The following is a 16,197-nucleotide window of genomic DNA, read 5'->3' on the forward strand; positions in this document are numbered from 1 at the left end:
AGGAGCAGTCGCGGCAGAGTGACGTGACCTCCAGGGAGAAGACGCAGGTCTGAACTCTACCCAACCAATGCTGCTGGGTGGCTTCCCAAGGGATGTCCTGTGGGCGCCTGGATACAACAGATGTGAATAAGTTCAAGAGCAAAGGAATACTAAAACGGAGTCGAGTGCAGCAGTCCCCACTTATTCACGATATGCGGCCCAGGACCCCAGCGGATGCCGGAAACCGCGGATAGTAGCGACCCCTGTATAATGGTTTTTCCTATAAATACATATCTATGATTGAGTTTAGTTTATAGATTAGAGATTAACAATAAGGAATACTAGAACGATAACAATATACTATAATAAGAGTTATGTGATGGTGATCTCTTTCTCTCTCACTGATAAATGAGACAGCTCCTAAGTGACTTACAGACAGGAGCTTCTACCGAATACAAAGGCAGGATTCACGCAGGGACGGGGCTGAGCAGGTCGAAATTTTATCGACTTACACAGAATGGCAGGCAATTAAAAAAACTTATGAATTATTTATGGAATTTTCCCTAACATTTTTGGACTGTGCTTGACCACCAGTAACTAAAATGGTGGAAAGGGAAACCGCGGATAACGGGGACTCCTGTAATTAGGGAGTGGTGAGTTTGGGGTATTTATCACTTTTGTTTTTAATATAATTTAATTGTGAGGCTATATAATTTATAATGATGGCTATGTTTAACTGAAAAATTAAAGTTTACCGGTCAGCTCTTGGGCACTAACACCAGCAGCTTCCTGCATCCCCAAGAATGACAGGATCGTAAGCTTTCTGAGTGCAGGGGAACCGGGCTTATTGTTCTTTGTCACTGCCTGCAACAGGGGCCAGCACTGTGTAACTAACTACTTCATAAATACATGTTGAACAAATAAATGAACAAACCAGAGAAAAAGAGACATGGAGAACTCATCAACACAAAATATTGAGTGCCTCCATTGTGCTAGGGAATGTCTTTGATACCGACAATAGGAGGTGGGGGAAGGTATCAACACAAAATATTGAGTGCCTCCATTGTGCTAGGGAATGTCTTTGATGCTGACAATAGGAGGTGGGGGAAGGTAGAGGAAAATCCCCACATTACATGATGTAGAGAATTAAAAGATGAAGACTTGGAAGAGAAATAAACCCAAGGGAGGGCAGGGATGGAGGTTACAATTTGAAAGCGTGGGAAGGAGAAAGGCCCTCCCTGTGAAAGAGATTTAAGAGCAGACCTGGAGGTAAGGCAGTGGTAGTTGAGGGAAAGACATTGTGGGAAGGAGATACAGCAGCAGGGAGCAGGGAGTGTACTTGAAGCACAAGCTTGCAGGGCAAGTCTAAGAACACCAAGGCCAGGAAAGGTCTCCACCCCTCCTAAGGCTCCCACGAGTTTGCAGCCTGCACCTGCAGCCCAGGATGGCTGTGAATGCAGCCCAACACAAAATCGTAAATTTACTTAAAACATTTGAGGTATTTTTGTGATTGCATGTTGCAATGCATTTAATGTGTGGCCCGAGACAACTCTTCTATTTCCGGTGTGGGCCAGAGACGCCAAAAGGGTGGACACCCCTGCAAGGAATCTCCACCCAAAGCATCCTAGGAGACGCTATCAGACAAAAGGCAAGTGTTCCCTGGACGGGGAGGCTGGAAACCGCGAGCGCCTGACCATCAGGCTTCCTTCCTGTGTTCACCTTCAATCCTGCTTTTGTTTTTTTTGTTTTTTTAAAGATTTTATTTATTTTTAGAGAGGAAGAGAGGGTAATATCAATGTGTGGTTGCCTCCCGTACGCCCCCTACTGGAGACCTGGCCTGCAACCCCAGCATGTGCCCTGACTGGGAATCGAACCCGCAACCCTTTGGTTCACAGGCCGGTGCTCGATCCACACCAGCCAGGGCCACCTTCTATCCTGTTTAAACCTCACCTGTCCTCTGCACAGCTGGTTGTGGACAGCACTTGATGGCCTGGGTGACGAGGGCATTTCCCGAAGGGAAAGGTGTCAGGCACATGCACGAGGATCCTACTGTTTAGTGAAAGGGTGACTGCACAGCAGAGGGAGAAGAAAATCAAGACCCCAGAGCGAGGGCACTTTTGCTGGGACAGCTGGTTGTGACAGAGTGGCTCCTGCCTCCTGGCCTGCGGCCCAAGCTGGCTTTCACATGGGCTCAGTACAGGCAGGGCCGCGCCAGTGGGTCCTGCTTCACGCCCAGAAAACCCAAGACAGGGCTCTCCAATGGCAGTTTCTAAAGTCTTTATTTATAAAACAGAACACTGACAGAATATAAACTTATGCGCTCATATTTACATCACAGACCAAGTCTATTACAGCTTTAATTTATGGACGGAGATGTCCTGTCTTTTCTTCTTTTTCTTTTCTGTCTTCTTTGCGTCGCTGAGTTGCATTTTCACCTGATCTTGTAATTTAGAAAAGAATGCTTGAGACGACTTCAAGGCTCTGTCTTTACCTTCGTCCTGCAATTGAAAATAACACGAACTCATGTGCACAGCGTGCTCACGGGTGAAAACCCCAGATGATGACAACGGTATGTCAAAGTGTATCAGAGGTATCCCACCCGTGGCCCCCAGACCGCATGCCGCCCAGGGTGGCGGTGAATGCGGCCCAACACAAAATCGTAAATTTACTTAAAACCTTTATTTGCTTATCAGCTTTTGCTACTGTTTGTGTATTTAATGTGGGGCCCATGACAACTCTTCTACTTCCAGTGTGGCCCAGACGCCAAAAGTCTGGATGCCCCTGGCAGAGGAAATTGTGAAAAGTGCAGCCAGCCGGCATAGAGGGTACTACGTGCTCTATGCTTCTCCAGTGTTTTGTCATTTAAGGGAGGAGGGAGGAGGAAAATTTACTGTGAGGCCTAGGTTACTATGAGAACCTGAGAGTGTAGGGCTGTACCCAGCCACCACCAGGGGGCGCTGTCAGTGGCTCTGTCACTCTAGGGGCCAACAAGTCACCTACGTCTTGCCATCCACTCCTCCCAAAGCCCCCTGCCGCCCGCAGCCTTACCTTTAACAGGGAGGCTCTGCCTGCTTTGGTCAGCTGCTTTATCTTCTCGTCAGCGACGGCCTTGCTGTACTTCCCTGCCTGGACCAGGCTGCTCTTTTCCAGGAGTTTCCTCCGCTTTTCCTTCTCCTTTATTTTCATATGCTTCCTATATTTCTTTTTCCTCCTTTCTCGCTTCCTGTCTGTAGCTGTTTTCTCAGCATCGGTTTTGATATCTCCAGCTTTATTTTTTTCCTGTTAAAAAAGAACCACCAACAGATTGTACTAGTCGCAGGGGTGTCACACTCATTTTCACTGGGGGCCACGTCAGCCTCGTGGTTGCCTTCAAAGGGCCCAGTGTAATTTAGGACTGTAGAAATGTAATTACTCCTTAACAGTTAAGCGAGAGCTCGGCGCTGCTGCCAGGTAGAAACAAGGTGCCGGGCCAGATAAAACAAGGTGGGGGGCCGGATTTGGCCCACGGGTCTTGTGTTTACCACCTGTGATCTGTCTCAGGAGGTAACACCACTTGCAAAGCCAGCCCCCGTGGCACCCGGACCCCAGCCTGAGCCCCAGGAAGGTGCCCAGGGCCCCCCGGTGCTGAGCCACTGACAACAGGCACCGGGCTGACTGCAGGGCCCCCGAAGACGGGAGGAAATGTGCAGAGACGCTCCAGGGGCTCTCGTTCCGGGTTCACAAGGCAGCGCCGGCCTGCACTGGGCACGTCCAGCCTTTTGCCATGTCCAGATACTCATATTCTAGTCCCTGATCCCACTGCTGATAAGCAGTGAACGGATAATAAGGGGAAAGTGCTGATGTTCAAAGATTGCTCCTAGTGTATAAGTCATATACACAATCTGTTTTAAACCTAACACTGCTGGTATTCAAAGGGGTTATAACAAGATGCTGGCGCTGGATATTTGCCAACAGCTTTTAGTCATTTGCAGTAACTCTCATAGTTGGGGCTCATGATGGTGCCTGACTGGAGGAGCCTGGCGTTGAATATTACATACGATGATTACATCATTACTTTGATTATGCTCAGAGGCTGCTGGCATACGTTAGAGCAAAGACTACGAACTCAAGAAAAATGACATGGAATGGGGGTCCGGCTACCAACAACTCGTGTGCTACTGGTATTGACATTTCGGCGCGGGCTCCGTACCTTCACCTCCTCCGGCGCCAGGAGGGCTGCGTCACTGACGCTCACCGGGGCGACCTCCTCCATGGTTATGGCCGGCAGATTCGACACGACTTTAATCTCGGGGACAGGCTAGGAGAGAGACAACACATTGAACAGTCAGCCAGCAGTAGTCCTCACAGGAAAAACTGGAGTTGCGAACCTATGCATTTAAAATCAAACACATAAGGTACTTGGGGGGATTATTTCAAGTACGAGCCGGGTTGACAGTGAGAATCTGAGGGTGGGGGGAAAGGCAGTGTTGGGGGTGGGCACCTCCGAAACCTGAGTGTTTTCAGGGCTGTCTTCACACTGCGCCTGGGGCACTGGTGCCTGTGCTTTTGTGTGACATTTCTGCTGCCTTCCAACACCAGCTCTTTCCTCCGTTAGGTAACTGCTTCCATCTCTATGTTTGCGTAACTATTTAACAGAATCTGGATTTCTGCAAACACCACCTCGCCCTTGGTTATGGGGAAGAAAAAGCTCACTTTGAGAACTACACGGAAAAAGACGCACGGAGAAGGCTCACGGGAACAAGCGTCCAAATGCACTACTTGATCCACTTTTGTTATCCAGCTATGAGAAATGGACTTTATAAACAGACACCAAATAAGGAGCCCGCCTGGCAAACACTCAGAAAGGAACGGAGATGCCACACGCCCGAGCTCCATGCGACCACGTTCATGCACTGACCGGTTTGGGGGTGAAATGAAAGTTCGAGAGGGCATCCAGTTTTAAGAAGAGGGAGTCCATCATCTTCTGGATCTCCACGTGCTCGGGATTTTCTTCTTCTGCTCTTTTTTCCTTGGGAAGTAAGTTCAACAACATCAGCCCAAGCTGCCTGAGGTCTGATCAGAGAACAACACACTTCATGGAGGCCGATGGGGGGCCTCCCCCACTTCTCGCCACAAGGCTTTGGCTCCAAAGAGCATCCCGGGCAGTGTGTAGGGCATCGATACCACGAGGGCACCGGCGCCCACCCAGGAAGACCTGTGACGTGCGCGCAGGAGCTGCAGCAGCCACCGCCTCCAGCATGTGAGACTTACAACTTAACTCCACTGGCAGTCACTTCTGCCAGGCACTGGCCGTTCCCATGAGGGTGGCCGCTGTGACAGCAGCAAGTAAACAAGTGCCGGCGGGGAGGTGCAGAAGACGGAACCCTTGTGCACCACAGGTGAGAAAGTAGATGGCACCGTCACTGTGGAAACGAGCCGGGCAGCTCCTCAAGAGAGAATTGCCATCTGACCAGCAACTCTGTACCCAAGAGAACTAAAAACAGGCACTCCAACAAGACGTGTGTGCGCATGCTCAGAGCACCACTATCCACAGTAACCCCAAACAGGAGCCCAAATGCTCATCACACTGAAGACCCAATAAAGAAAGTGGGGCACATACACACGGTGGAATGTTATCCGGCCATAAAAAACGAGATGATGTAATGACATGTGCCACAATCTTGAAGGGGTCAGACACAAAAGGTCACGTGAGTATGGCTCCATTTATGTGAAATGTTCGGAACAGGTAAAGCCAAGCCCGGTGGCCCTCAAGGGCCGGGGGGAGGGAGGAGTGGGGCGCAGCTGCCTAGGGGCCTGTGGTTTTATTTCAGGGTCGGTAGAAATGGTTGGGGACTAGAGAGTGTGCATGAACACTGTGCATGAAATGCCCCTTTAAGATGATTACCTTTACACTATGTGAATTGTTCACTTTGAAATGGTATGTCACTTCAGTCTAAAGAAAATAAAACCTGAGGTGTTCATGTAAAATTGTCCAAATAGCCACTTGAATTGCAGGGGCTTACTTTCTTTTGCTTACATGTAATTTGTGACTTATCCTGGTTAATCAAATGGAAAGAAAGTGCCGGCAGTTTTCATTTTACTGAGGGGAAAGGCAAACTTTTTATACTTTTCTTCCTCCTCTGCCCAAAATGCTTATTCTGGGTCTGTGTCCAGTGTCCAGCGCCAGAGGTCATGGGCCAGCCACACGCACATGCCTGCTGCTGCTTCTTACTGTTTTAATTTAACTCACATTTAATTCTAAATTATCACTTTGCCTCATCCCAGGTAAATCACACACAATATACAGCCTCTGCCTGAATACTCATCACACAGACAACTAAGAGTAAAGGTTCACTTGTGAGCTGTTCGCCACCCTCTTGCCCGTGACCTTGAGTTTGGTTCCAGACCCTGGGAAATACTGACCATCGGGCTCGGCCCGACTCTTAAAGGCACAGGTCAGCAAAGAGCCTCAGTGAAGTCCACACGCGAAGGCTTGCGAACTGGCTGTGGACTCCCGCGGTGTGAATAAATCGCACATTTACAGGGCTGGTACGAGCTGTCTGGTAGACACTTAACCTCGTTTGTACCTCTCACAGTGACCAACTACCTTCTGTCTCTGTTGAACCTCCTCAAAGTAGCCAGGCGACGTGTGATAAGCATGTCCTGAGGCTGTGCACGCGTCCCTCCAGTGCCACCTTGAGTGGCAGAGCGGCCAGGAAGAATTTTACCCCCAACCTTCCCGGGTCTCCCACCTCACAGTGGCACGGAGGGCAGGTTGCTCTTGCGGCGTAAGTGGCATCAGTGAGCAAAGGCTGGCAGGGACCTTCCGTGGCTTTTGCAGAATAAAAATGCCACCTCATCCCCAAGCACACAGTGATCCCAGTCCCATTAAATCCAATGTAAAGGAATCATTCACAATTACTATACTGGGAATATAATACTTTTGGAAATAGGTCTTTGTTCTATTTAGCCAGAGATATTTTTTTTTAAGAATCTAAGTAAAAAGAAACAAAACCCAAAGCTACCACCGGACCCAAGCATCGGAATGGAGTCACATATAATCTTATGAAACGCGCCCGCCACGTCTCCAGTGCGCGTGAGTGAGGGTCGCACAACTGCAGCACTGTTATCACAACTGCTGGAGAGTGAGTAGCTGTGACATGTCAGATGACCGCTGCCTCCTGCAAAACTGCCCCCACCCTGCCACCCACTGGGAGCATCCCGTCCGCTCTCCCGGGCCTGCTCTGTCCCCGCTCACACAAGGTCAGCCAGGAGCTTGAGACCTCTGTGCTGGCTGACTTTCAGCCATCCCCTAAAACGGCTCCTCTGACTCGCTCCTTTAACCACAGCCTGGCCCAGGGGCTCCCTCACCTGGTGGAGTTTGATGTATTCCTGTTCGTAAATCTCAGCCAGGCTCAACTTGCTCTTCTCATGGTCTAGCGTCAGCCGCTTCTTGTATTCATACGCTTCCTCTTTGGGCTTCTCCTTCCGCACCACGTCATCCCAAGCCTGAAAGGTGAAAGGCAGGTGGCACGGAATTCACAAAAACCTGTCATTTCTTTCTAGGCTCACTGAAGAATCTGCCCCTGGATTATCTAGTATCACCCCACAGGGAGCCAAGTGCCGCAGCAAGAAAGGGATTTTCAACCCCGAAATGACTGTTCAGGTCACAAAGAGTGAGTGTTATGGAAAGGACATCACTCAAGTGTCCTTTGCTGTTTTTGTTCTAAGCGTGTCTCTCTCCTGGTTACCAGTGTTAATTCCCTGACTTCCCTTCACAGTTTATTTAAAAGTAAGGATCAAGTTCATCTTGTCTCATTTCAGATTTGAAGACATTCTGCTTAGCCCACTCACCAGACCCTTCCTATTCTAGGCAAGCATCGCTCATGTGTCCTAAAGCTGTCTCTCATTAGACATGTCACATAACTCAAGTTGTATTCTAAGTATACACAAGAAGGTCAATCCTTTTTTAAAAAAATTTTTAAATATTTATTTTTAGAGAGAGGGGAAGGGAAGAAGAAAGAGAGGGAGAGATGCACCAATGTGTGGTTGCCTCTCGTGCGCCCCCTATTGGGGACCTGGCCCACAACCCAGCATGTGTCCTGACTGGGAATCGAACCATAACCCATTAGTTCGCAGGCCGGTGCTCAATCCACTGAGCCACACCAGCCCGGGGCACAAGAAGGTAAATTCGTAAACAAAAGCATTTCGCTAGGTCTTTAACATTTGACTAAAAAACCAGACCCTTCGTTCGTCACACTGGATACTGTGCCTAGAGCAAGGGTCCCGGGTGTGACCACATCGAGTCAGACAGCAGCCACCACACCTGCCACCCTTCCCCAGCTTCACTCCATGTCACCCAGCAGGCTGGCAAGGCGCAGGGGACCCTGGCTACCCCCCCTCCCCATTCTGGCACAATACCCGTATTTCCGGGGCACCTGTGAAGGCAGCGCCTCACACAACAAAAGCTGAGGATGCCTTTAGCATAGACGCAGGGCTTTGCAATGAACTGACATACAATCTCTAGGAAGACAGTTATTCCTACTCCCCAAATACTCTCATAGCATTTCTGAAAATTCCTGTAAGTTTCAAAAGAGGTTCAATTTCAGGCTTACCGACCTGGTCTCTGATCCTCTGCTTGATGATGTCTTCTAGCTGAAGGGTGGTCTCCTCCGTGATCACAGGTGCTAGAGGCAATGAGACACGTTCTCAGTGGGAGCCAGGGCCTAGGCTGGTGGCTCGCAAAGGGTGGGGGGGGTCCCTGAACCAGCAGCACGGGCCCCTGGGAGCTGCTGGGAAGGGGAATTCTCGGGCCCCACCCCACACCCTGAAGCACAGAGTCGGGGAGGGGGCACCCCTCTGTGCTCACTAGCCTTCTGATGCTCCCTCCAGCTACAGAACCACGAAACCAGAGTCTGAATGGTAGTCAGTGCTGACACTTTCACCCACCCGCCCGGGGAATCCCGCCCCCCTTCCATCCTCTCTAGCACTGGATACAATGGAAGTTCCTGTTGGCTTCGTGGGGGCCAGAGAGGATGTGATGAGGTGAGCGGGGTCCTGGCCAGCTCACAAGGTAATCAGTGGACAATGACAACAGGCACTGTAAACGGATCACTAGCAAAACTCTGACTGTGGCCCAGGCCCTGTAGCTCAGTGGAGTGAGCACAGGCCTGCAAACCAAAGGGTCAGGGGTTTGATTCCCAGTCAGGGCACATGCGTGGGTTGTGGACCAGGTCCCCAGTACAGGGTGTGAAGAGGCAACCAGACATTGATGTTTCTTTCCCTCTCTTTCTCCTTCCCTTTCCCTCTCTCTTTAAAAAAAAAAAAATCTGACTATGGACCGTACATTAGGCACCGTTCGTGTATCGGTCACTCTTGGGTGGACTGATGTTACTGTGGCTGTACAGGAGAATGTCCTCGTTCTAAGAGCCAGGTAAAAGTACCTGGGAGTGAAGTGTCACAACACTGGCGACTTGCTTTCAAAGGATTGTGGGAAAAAACGTACACACAGCAGATATACAAGATGGAGACAGGTAGAGAACCCAGGTGAACAGCAGACAGTTGTTCACTGTGCTGTTTCTTCCACCCTCTGTATGTGGGCAAGACTTTAAAATAAAAACTCGGGGAAGAGAAATACTCGTCCCAGCCTTTCTGGGAAACAGACCCGAGGGGAAGGCGCGGCAGGGACAGGGGCAGGAGCCCAGCGTGCGGCGCACCCACCCATGCGGACCGCGTGGTCAAAGTGCAGCGTCTCCTCCAGAAGGCTGTTCTCCGGCCGCTTCTGGGCCGTCACTTCCCCTTGAAGCTGCCAAGGCTTTTTTTCCAACAACTCTTTTTCTAAGGACGCGATTTTTTCATTCATCTGAGAAGGGAACAAAAGGAGTTTATTGCACTTTTAGGGAACAAAGCCTGACATCTAGTTGGGCAGAAGCAACTCATATTTTTAAAGTTTTAAAATAAGAAGTGTCTTATTATTTTAGAGGGATGTTTCTAGAATTTTACCTCTAAACATGAAGGCACCTTTTGCCTAGAGGTATTTGTATTCCCCGAGGAGTGAAAAAAATTAGAAACGGACACTGAATGTTGTCAAATGTCTCTTGGATATACATGGAGCTGACCATATGCAGCTCCTTAACCATAACAGGTTAAGGTTTTTTCCTTAACCTGTTACAATTAAGAATTGAATGAATAGATATCATAATCGTGAATCAAGGGCATGAGGCCCACACGTGTGATGGCCTTTTTTTCCCCGTGCTATTCTGGATTTTTGCATCACTATTCATGTATGAGGCTGTGTGTGTGTGCGCGTTTTAATGTTACCTTTCTCGAGTCTGGGTATTCATGCTGTAATAGCTTGAATAGTCTGTAAGTCTTGTAATAGCAAGAAAAGTCTGTTAGCTTTGCTCTGTATGTGTGGGAATAGATTAAACAGCACTAAACTATCTATTTCTTAAAGATCTGATATAATTCTCCAGTAAAACTAAACTTGCTTTTCTTTCTTCTTTTAGGGGGAGGGAAGGAAACGAACTCAATGAAAAAATTTCTTATTTTCTTTCACACCGCTTTCTTTTTATCCCTCTAGACTTTCTCTTTTTTCTGAAGATACTCTGACAATCCTAGATTTAACTCAGATTCTCGTTTCTTAAATGACTCTTTTAATCCTTGGTATCTTTGGCTCTTTGCCCATACTCATTTCTAATGATCTGATACAATTTTGAGGTAGTTAAACAATAGAGCCAACTACTTGGAGCCCTACTGTATGATTTGCAAAGGACATTTCATTTGTCTGAAGTCATGTGAGATGGAAATAATTTTCATCAACTTCAGAAGATGTGCTTGAGACGGTGTTAACTGAAATTCAGTCGATAGGCCCCCACAAAAGCCGTCTGCAGAACGCCTCCAAGAAATACACAGTGTCTGTGAAAGCAGCTACCGACAGTCACAAGGAGGGGTTCCTGGGACAGCTGGTTAGGCAAGACGGGCCATCGGTCCGAGGACAGCAGGGACAGGGAAAAGAGACAGGGTTTTGTAGGGGCGCCACACACTGAGAGCCACAGGCTGGGAGGGGCAGCAGTGATTTTTACAGATCAGCTGCGTTCCCCACGCGCATCACTACAGTGAGCTGTGTCCAGCAGCCAGATCCATGTGTTTAACGGATAATTAAGCATTCTACCAAGAGAAACGGAGTCTATCAGTAGTGTGCAAGTTCCACAGCCGCATAAGCATATTCACAAATTCCTTAAATTCCTATTTGTTACCTTTTCCTGTCTTCTTTCAAACGAGGATTTAACTTCAGCAGAATCTTTCTGCACATTTGAGATGTTCGTGTCTTCCGCTTCCGTATCATCTGGCAGAGCAAAGGTCACTCTTTTCGAGGTTTCTTTACGTGGTTTATTGTCTTCCGCTTCTTCCATGTCCTCACCTTCATCCCTGTGGTGTCGAAACATGCATAAAAGGAAACACACCGCTTTTCAACAGGAAGAAAGAAGAAACACATCCTCTAGTAATTACAGCTCTTTTCTGTATACCTAATGCAACTAAGTATTCAGAACTTCTAAAGTCGTTCAGTTATGAAAGACCAACAGAAGGAATTATTTGGGTGAAATGGAATAAAACGTGTGCAACGTAAAGTAAATTTTTATCAATCTATAATGCAGTGTTATCTCACGCAAATAACAACAGGGTATTTTTATGGGCACAAAAAACAAATCAAAGCTTTTGTAATAAAGGTTTGAGTGCTACTGGTAGTGATGTTTTATTTTCATTAGGTGATTTCTCACGCCCGTTTAAGATGGCTTTTTTAATATTTATTTTTAAAAATGTTTTTTATTGTTTATTTGTCCCCATTTCCCCTCTTGCTGTCCCCTGCCCTGCCCCCCTCCCCCATCCACGTTCAATCCTCCCCACTGTTGTCCTTTCCACAGGTCCTTTCTACATGGTTCCTTGACTTGACCTTCCCCTTCTTTCTCCCATTATGAGTGGACTTTCTTCTGTCTATCGTGAGACTATGTGATCTCAGAGAATCTAACTCCTTAAGACGTGGCTGGGCAGCCACAACCTCAATGTAAAGGATCACCGAAAATACTCACATTTCCGACATGCTATCTTCTCCTTCTTCTTCAGCAATTTCTTCCTCTTCTTCCTCTGACCCCAGTTCTTCATCTTGAGCACTTGCTACATCTCCATCACTTTCAACTGGATCAAAGAAATCCTTGTATTTCAGGTTCCTGGAACTTTTACCTGACTAAAACAAAAAGACTTTTAAAACTTTTAATCAAGGATAAGAAAACGCATTAAGTCGTGCTTATATGTGCATTTAAGTATTATATGGGGAACATTGGCCAATAATAACACTACCGTAAATCCCTGAGAACTACTAGACCACAATGAACGGGAAGTATGGAGTCTTTGATTGGATAGAGCACCATATTCCTATCTCTGAATCTTCTTTTTATAAAAATCTTTTTGAAAAAGATTTTATCTATTTTTAGACAGAGGAGAAGGGAGGGAAAGAGAAGGAAAGCAACAACAACGTGTGGTTGACTTTTGCACACCCCCCACTGGGGACCTGTCCGGTAACCCAGGCGTGTGCCCTGACTGGGAATCGAACCAGTGACCCTTTGGCTCACAGGCCCTCGGTCAATTCACTGAGTGCCACCAGCCAGAGCCCTATCTCTAAATCTCCTAACTACAATTATTTTCAAAATATCCCTGCCTAGATAAAGTATACAAATGCCTTCCTTTCACTATTATTTCTAGTGCTAGGTGAAAATACATGTTTGAGGGAATATTCTGAATGTCTCCAATGTGTGTGATTACGGTTCTTAAGCTACAAGGGTTCTGTGATAAAGACGTGATAGCTTTGGTTTAGTTTTTCCAGTCAATTCCTTTTAACTGATCTAAATATTTCTCTCATGCCCTGGTGAGTTTTGAGATATTTTAACCTTCTCTCAAAAAACAGAACAATATAACTTGAGGAAGGAAAAAGTACCCTTTCTTGCCCTGGACAGTGGGGCTCAGTTGGTTGGAGCATCATCCCATAAACCGAAAGGTTGTGGGTTTGATCCCTGGTCAGGACACTTACCTGTGTTGCAGGTTCGGTCCCCAGTCAGGGAGTGAACCAGAGGCAACGGATTGATGTTTCTCTCATACTAATGTCTCTCTTTGTAACCTCTCTCTCCCTTCCCCTCTCTCTAAAAGTCAACAACATAGCCTTAGGTGAGGATTAAAAAAAAAAAAAAAAAAAAAGACTCCTCTCCTGTCCTAAATCTTTACCTTCAGTTTTTGTGTCTGACTTCCAAACAGTCCTCCCTCATCTTCATCAGAGTCAACATCTTCAAATAAATCAATCTCTTCCTCCTCAGCATCATCTTTTTGCTCCTCTTCTTTCTCCATGTTTTCTAAAAAGGTCTCCATTTCAGATAGTTTGAAGAATTGATCATCCACTGTAGACTTTTCTCTTGGTTTCCTGGGCATTTTGCTTTGCTCCTTGCTCTGCTGTTCCAGTTTGCCGATGTCAAAGTCAAGATCAGAATCCTCATCGCTGAAAACTGGGCTTTCCCGCAGCTCATGTTCGCTCGGACGTTTGGCGGTCTCGTCCCCTTCAGGTTCAATACCACTCAGGCCTGACACTTCCTCCTCCTCCACGTGCTGGTCTGGGTCCTCCTGGACATCAGCTTCCATCTCTGAGCCATCCCCTCCGTCCTCCTGCTCTGCACTCTCTGGCAGAAGACTGATGTCTTCATCGTTCAGGGCCTCCCTAACCGCATTCGTGAAGTACTGTAAGGCCGGCTCGTTCTGCAGTTCCAGCTGTTGCCAAATCTGCTCATCATCAAACTTGTCTATCACCAGTTTCTGTAAAGGACTTCCGTGGATCCTGCCATTCTCCAGTATTTTGTTAAAGTCATAGAGTACTTTTGTTAAAGAAGTAAAGTTTGATGCCAGTTCATCTTGAATCCTGTGAAGGGAGCAGGGGAGGAAGTCAGATGAGATTTCTATTTCTAGGTAACAATTTCACAGCACTCTGAAATGAAAAGGAAAAGAACACCCACCTCTTGTACAAAATCAAATTTGAATGAAACGTCCATATAAGTATGGAATCTGGTCCCCAAGAGTGGGCAACCTCGGTGATGAGCCACCCTAATATATAAAAGTGTCAACTAAGTATCTGTGAATCTGCTGCAGGGTTTTAGGCAGGGAATCTGTTACAGATCAATTTGCCTAGAGTTATAGTGTGAACCTCAGTCTTAAATTCTCAAGTCTGCTATAGTATATGCCACTCCTGCTTTGGCAGAAGTGGACAGAGAACACCTCTCTGAGGCCGTGACCTAGGAAGACAGTCTTACTAAGATCTCTTACAAAGTCTTACAGAGATTCTGGGCAGAAGAAACTATAAGAGTAAATTTCCTGCCCTGGCTGGTGTTGCTCAGTGGATTGAGCGCTGGCCTGCAAACCAAGGGATCTTGAGTTTGATTCCCAGTCAGAGCACATGCCTGGGTTGCAGGCCTGATCCCCAGTAAGGGGCGCACAAGAGGCAACCACACATTGATGTTTCTCTCTCTTTCTCCCTCCCTTCCCCTCTGTCTAAAATAAATAAATAAAGTCTTTTTTTAAAAAAAGAAAAAATTTCCTGATATGGACATGCACTTGGTGAATCTGAGGGACAGAAAGGTCAGCATGGCTGGAGTATGGTGGAGGAGGCAGAAAGTAAGGTCAGAGACGTAGGCGGGGGCTGACTCTGGTAGAGCTCGGAATTATGAGTTTGCCATTTTAAGAGTAAAGAGAAGCCATCCGAAGGTTTTACAGAGAGGAGTAAAATGATCTAATTTATGCTTTGGAGAGATGGCCTATGGAGGAAAAGGAATGAAAACAGGGTGATTATGAGGTGGATGCAGCCTTGTAGGCAAAGGATGAGGAAACACTGTGCTGAGATCGGAGCCGTGGGTACACTGAGTAGTCAAGTGTAGAATAAGGTTAGGAGATAGAACTGACAGGATGAATGAGATAATGAATTGCTAATGAGTGAGATATAGAATTGAGACAGAGAAAAACACATAGGAAGTAGCTTAGTTATATGACTAGAAAGACAGAGGTGCCATTGATGGAGACACAGAAGGCAGGTGGGAACAAGGGGAAAGAATTTCAGGGAGGGCAGAGTATAGGGGAGTAAATACAAGCAACAGTTCATTTCGAGCACCTTAAACTTGAGACGTTGAGAGTACAGAGGGGCTGCAGGTGCTGTGAGCCTAGAGCTCCAGGAAGAGGTGAGGTCTGAATTGGAAATGTGAGCCACACTTTCATAGATCGCATTTTAAGTCCTCCAACAAAATACAAAGAGCTTATGCTTGGAAGAGCGGAAAGGTAGTCCTACTTCTCCAGAAGCTCAGTCGTGGGGGTAGATAGACAGACAAGCGACACGTTAATACTTTCAATAAAGTATGATGATGCATAAGCACCGAGATCTTTGGAAGCACACGGGAGAAAGCAACCAACCGAGCGTGCGGCGGTGTGTGTGTGTAAAGGGGCAGGGGGTGCGTAAGCTTCTGGGCGTTAATAACTGGGCTTACTTTGATTTCAATAGCACACGACTGGGAGATCCTCACTGTACAATTTTTAAAAGTTCTGATAAAGGCTACCGGCGCGTAAACGATCTGAAATTGGGGGAAGAGAGATCTACGCTTCCCTTTACCTTCCCCCTACTCCAGAAACTGACAGAGGCCCGCAGCCCGCGCCTACGTGAGACCTGGGCCGAATCCCGAGCCCGGGCTCCGCGCACTTACGTGAGGAAGCACTCCGGCCGGCCTGTGTTCTTGCCAACTTCGTCCAGACACCGCTTCAGGGTCCGCTGACGCCAGACCGGCGGGGCCATGGCTGTCTAAAACTCCGCTCACAGCGCCGCATGCAAAGGAAAAAAGATGCCCGGAAATGTGTCACAAACAGGCGCCTCGCGCACCCTGGAACACGGAGGCAAAAGTACCGCGACGCACACGTTCCGGCCCCGACCCCAGCATCCTCAGCCAATGGCAGCGCGAGGATCTTTAGAGGCTTGCGCAGGGGGTGGAGCGCGAAGCAGAAAGCCATTGGTCAGCTCGTGTGCCTTTGAAACTTTCTCCAAACATTCTGTTCTGCATTCCAGAGGAGTCCACAGTGAGTGGCGAGTCCTCTTTTAAGTGCCTGCTTTAGATGCATTAAGATTCAGTAGGAAGAAGAGCGGGACCGCCCTCAGCACCAGCAGAACAC

The 16,197-nt window shown here is 47.6% G+C and overlaps 1 protein-coding gene across 1 annotated transcript; it reads right to left on the minus strand.

Annotated features, from left to right (window-relative positions):
• Positions 1-2,245: 2,245 nt before the first annotated feature.
• MPHOSPH10 (M-phase phosphoprotein 10) lies at positions 2,246-16,167 on the minus strand. The gene is made up of 11 exons (XM_053913264.2): positions 15,738-16,167; positions 13,234-13,915; positions 12,048-12,202; positions 11,217-11,388; positions 9,679-9,820; positions 8,578-8,645; positions 7,330-7,467; positions 4,877-4,987; positions 4,169-4,276; positions 3,028-3,258; positions 2,246-2,477 (listed from the first exon to the last, which is right to left on the minus strand). The coding sequence occupies exons 1-11, from the start codon at positions 15,824-15,826 to the stop codon at positions 2,328-2,330; spliced, it is 2,046 nt and encodes a 681-aa protein (XP_053769239.1). The 5' UTR covers positions 15,827-16,167; the 3' UTR covers positions 2,246-2,327.
• Between the last annotated feature and the right edge of the window lie 30 nt (positions 16,168-16,197).

Source organism: Desmodus rotundus, chromosome 10 (genome assembly GCF_022682495.2).
Source record: "Desmodus rotundus isolate HL8 chromosome 10, HLdesRot8A.1, whole genome shotgun sequence".
Taxonomy (NCBI): domain Eukaryota; kingdom Metazoa; phylum Chordata; class Mammalia; order Chiroptera; family Phyllostomidae; genus Desmodus; species Desmodus rotundus.

What these genes read in the sequence shown, in the direction of transcription:
- MPHOSPH10 (XM_053913264.2), bottom strand. Translation starts at nt 15,826, where the DNA reads ATGGCCCCGCCGGTCTGGCGTCAGCGGACCCTGAAGCGGTGTCTGGAC. An exon ending in TTGAAAGAAGACAGGAAAAG is followed by an intron (nt 9,821 to 11,216) that starts GTAACAAATAGG and finishes TTCCCTTCTCAG; the next exon opens with ATGAATGAAAAAATCGCGTC. An exon ending in TGGCGCCGGAGGAGGTGAAG is followed by an intron (nt 3,259 to 4,168) that starts GTACGGAGCCCG and finishes CTTTTTTAACAG; the next exon opens with GAAAAAAATAAAGCTGGAGA.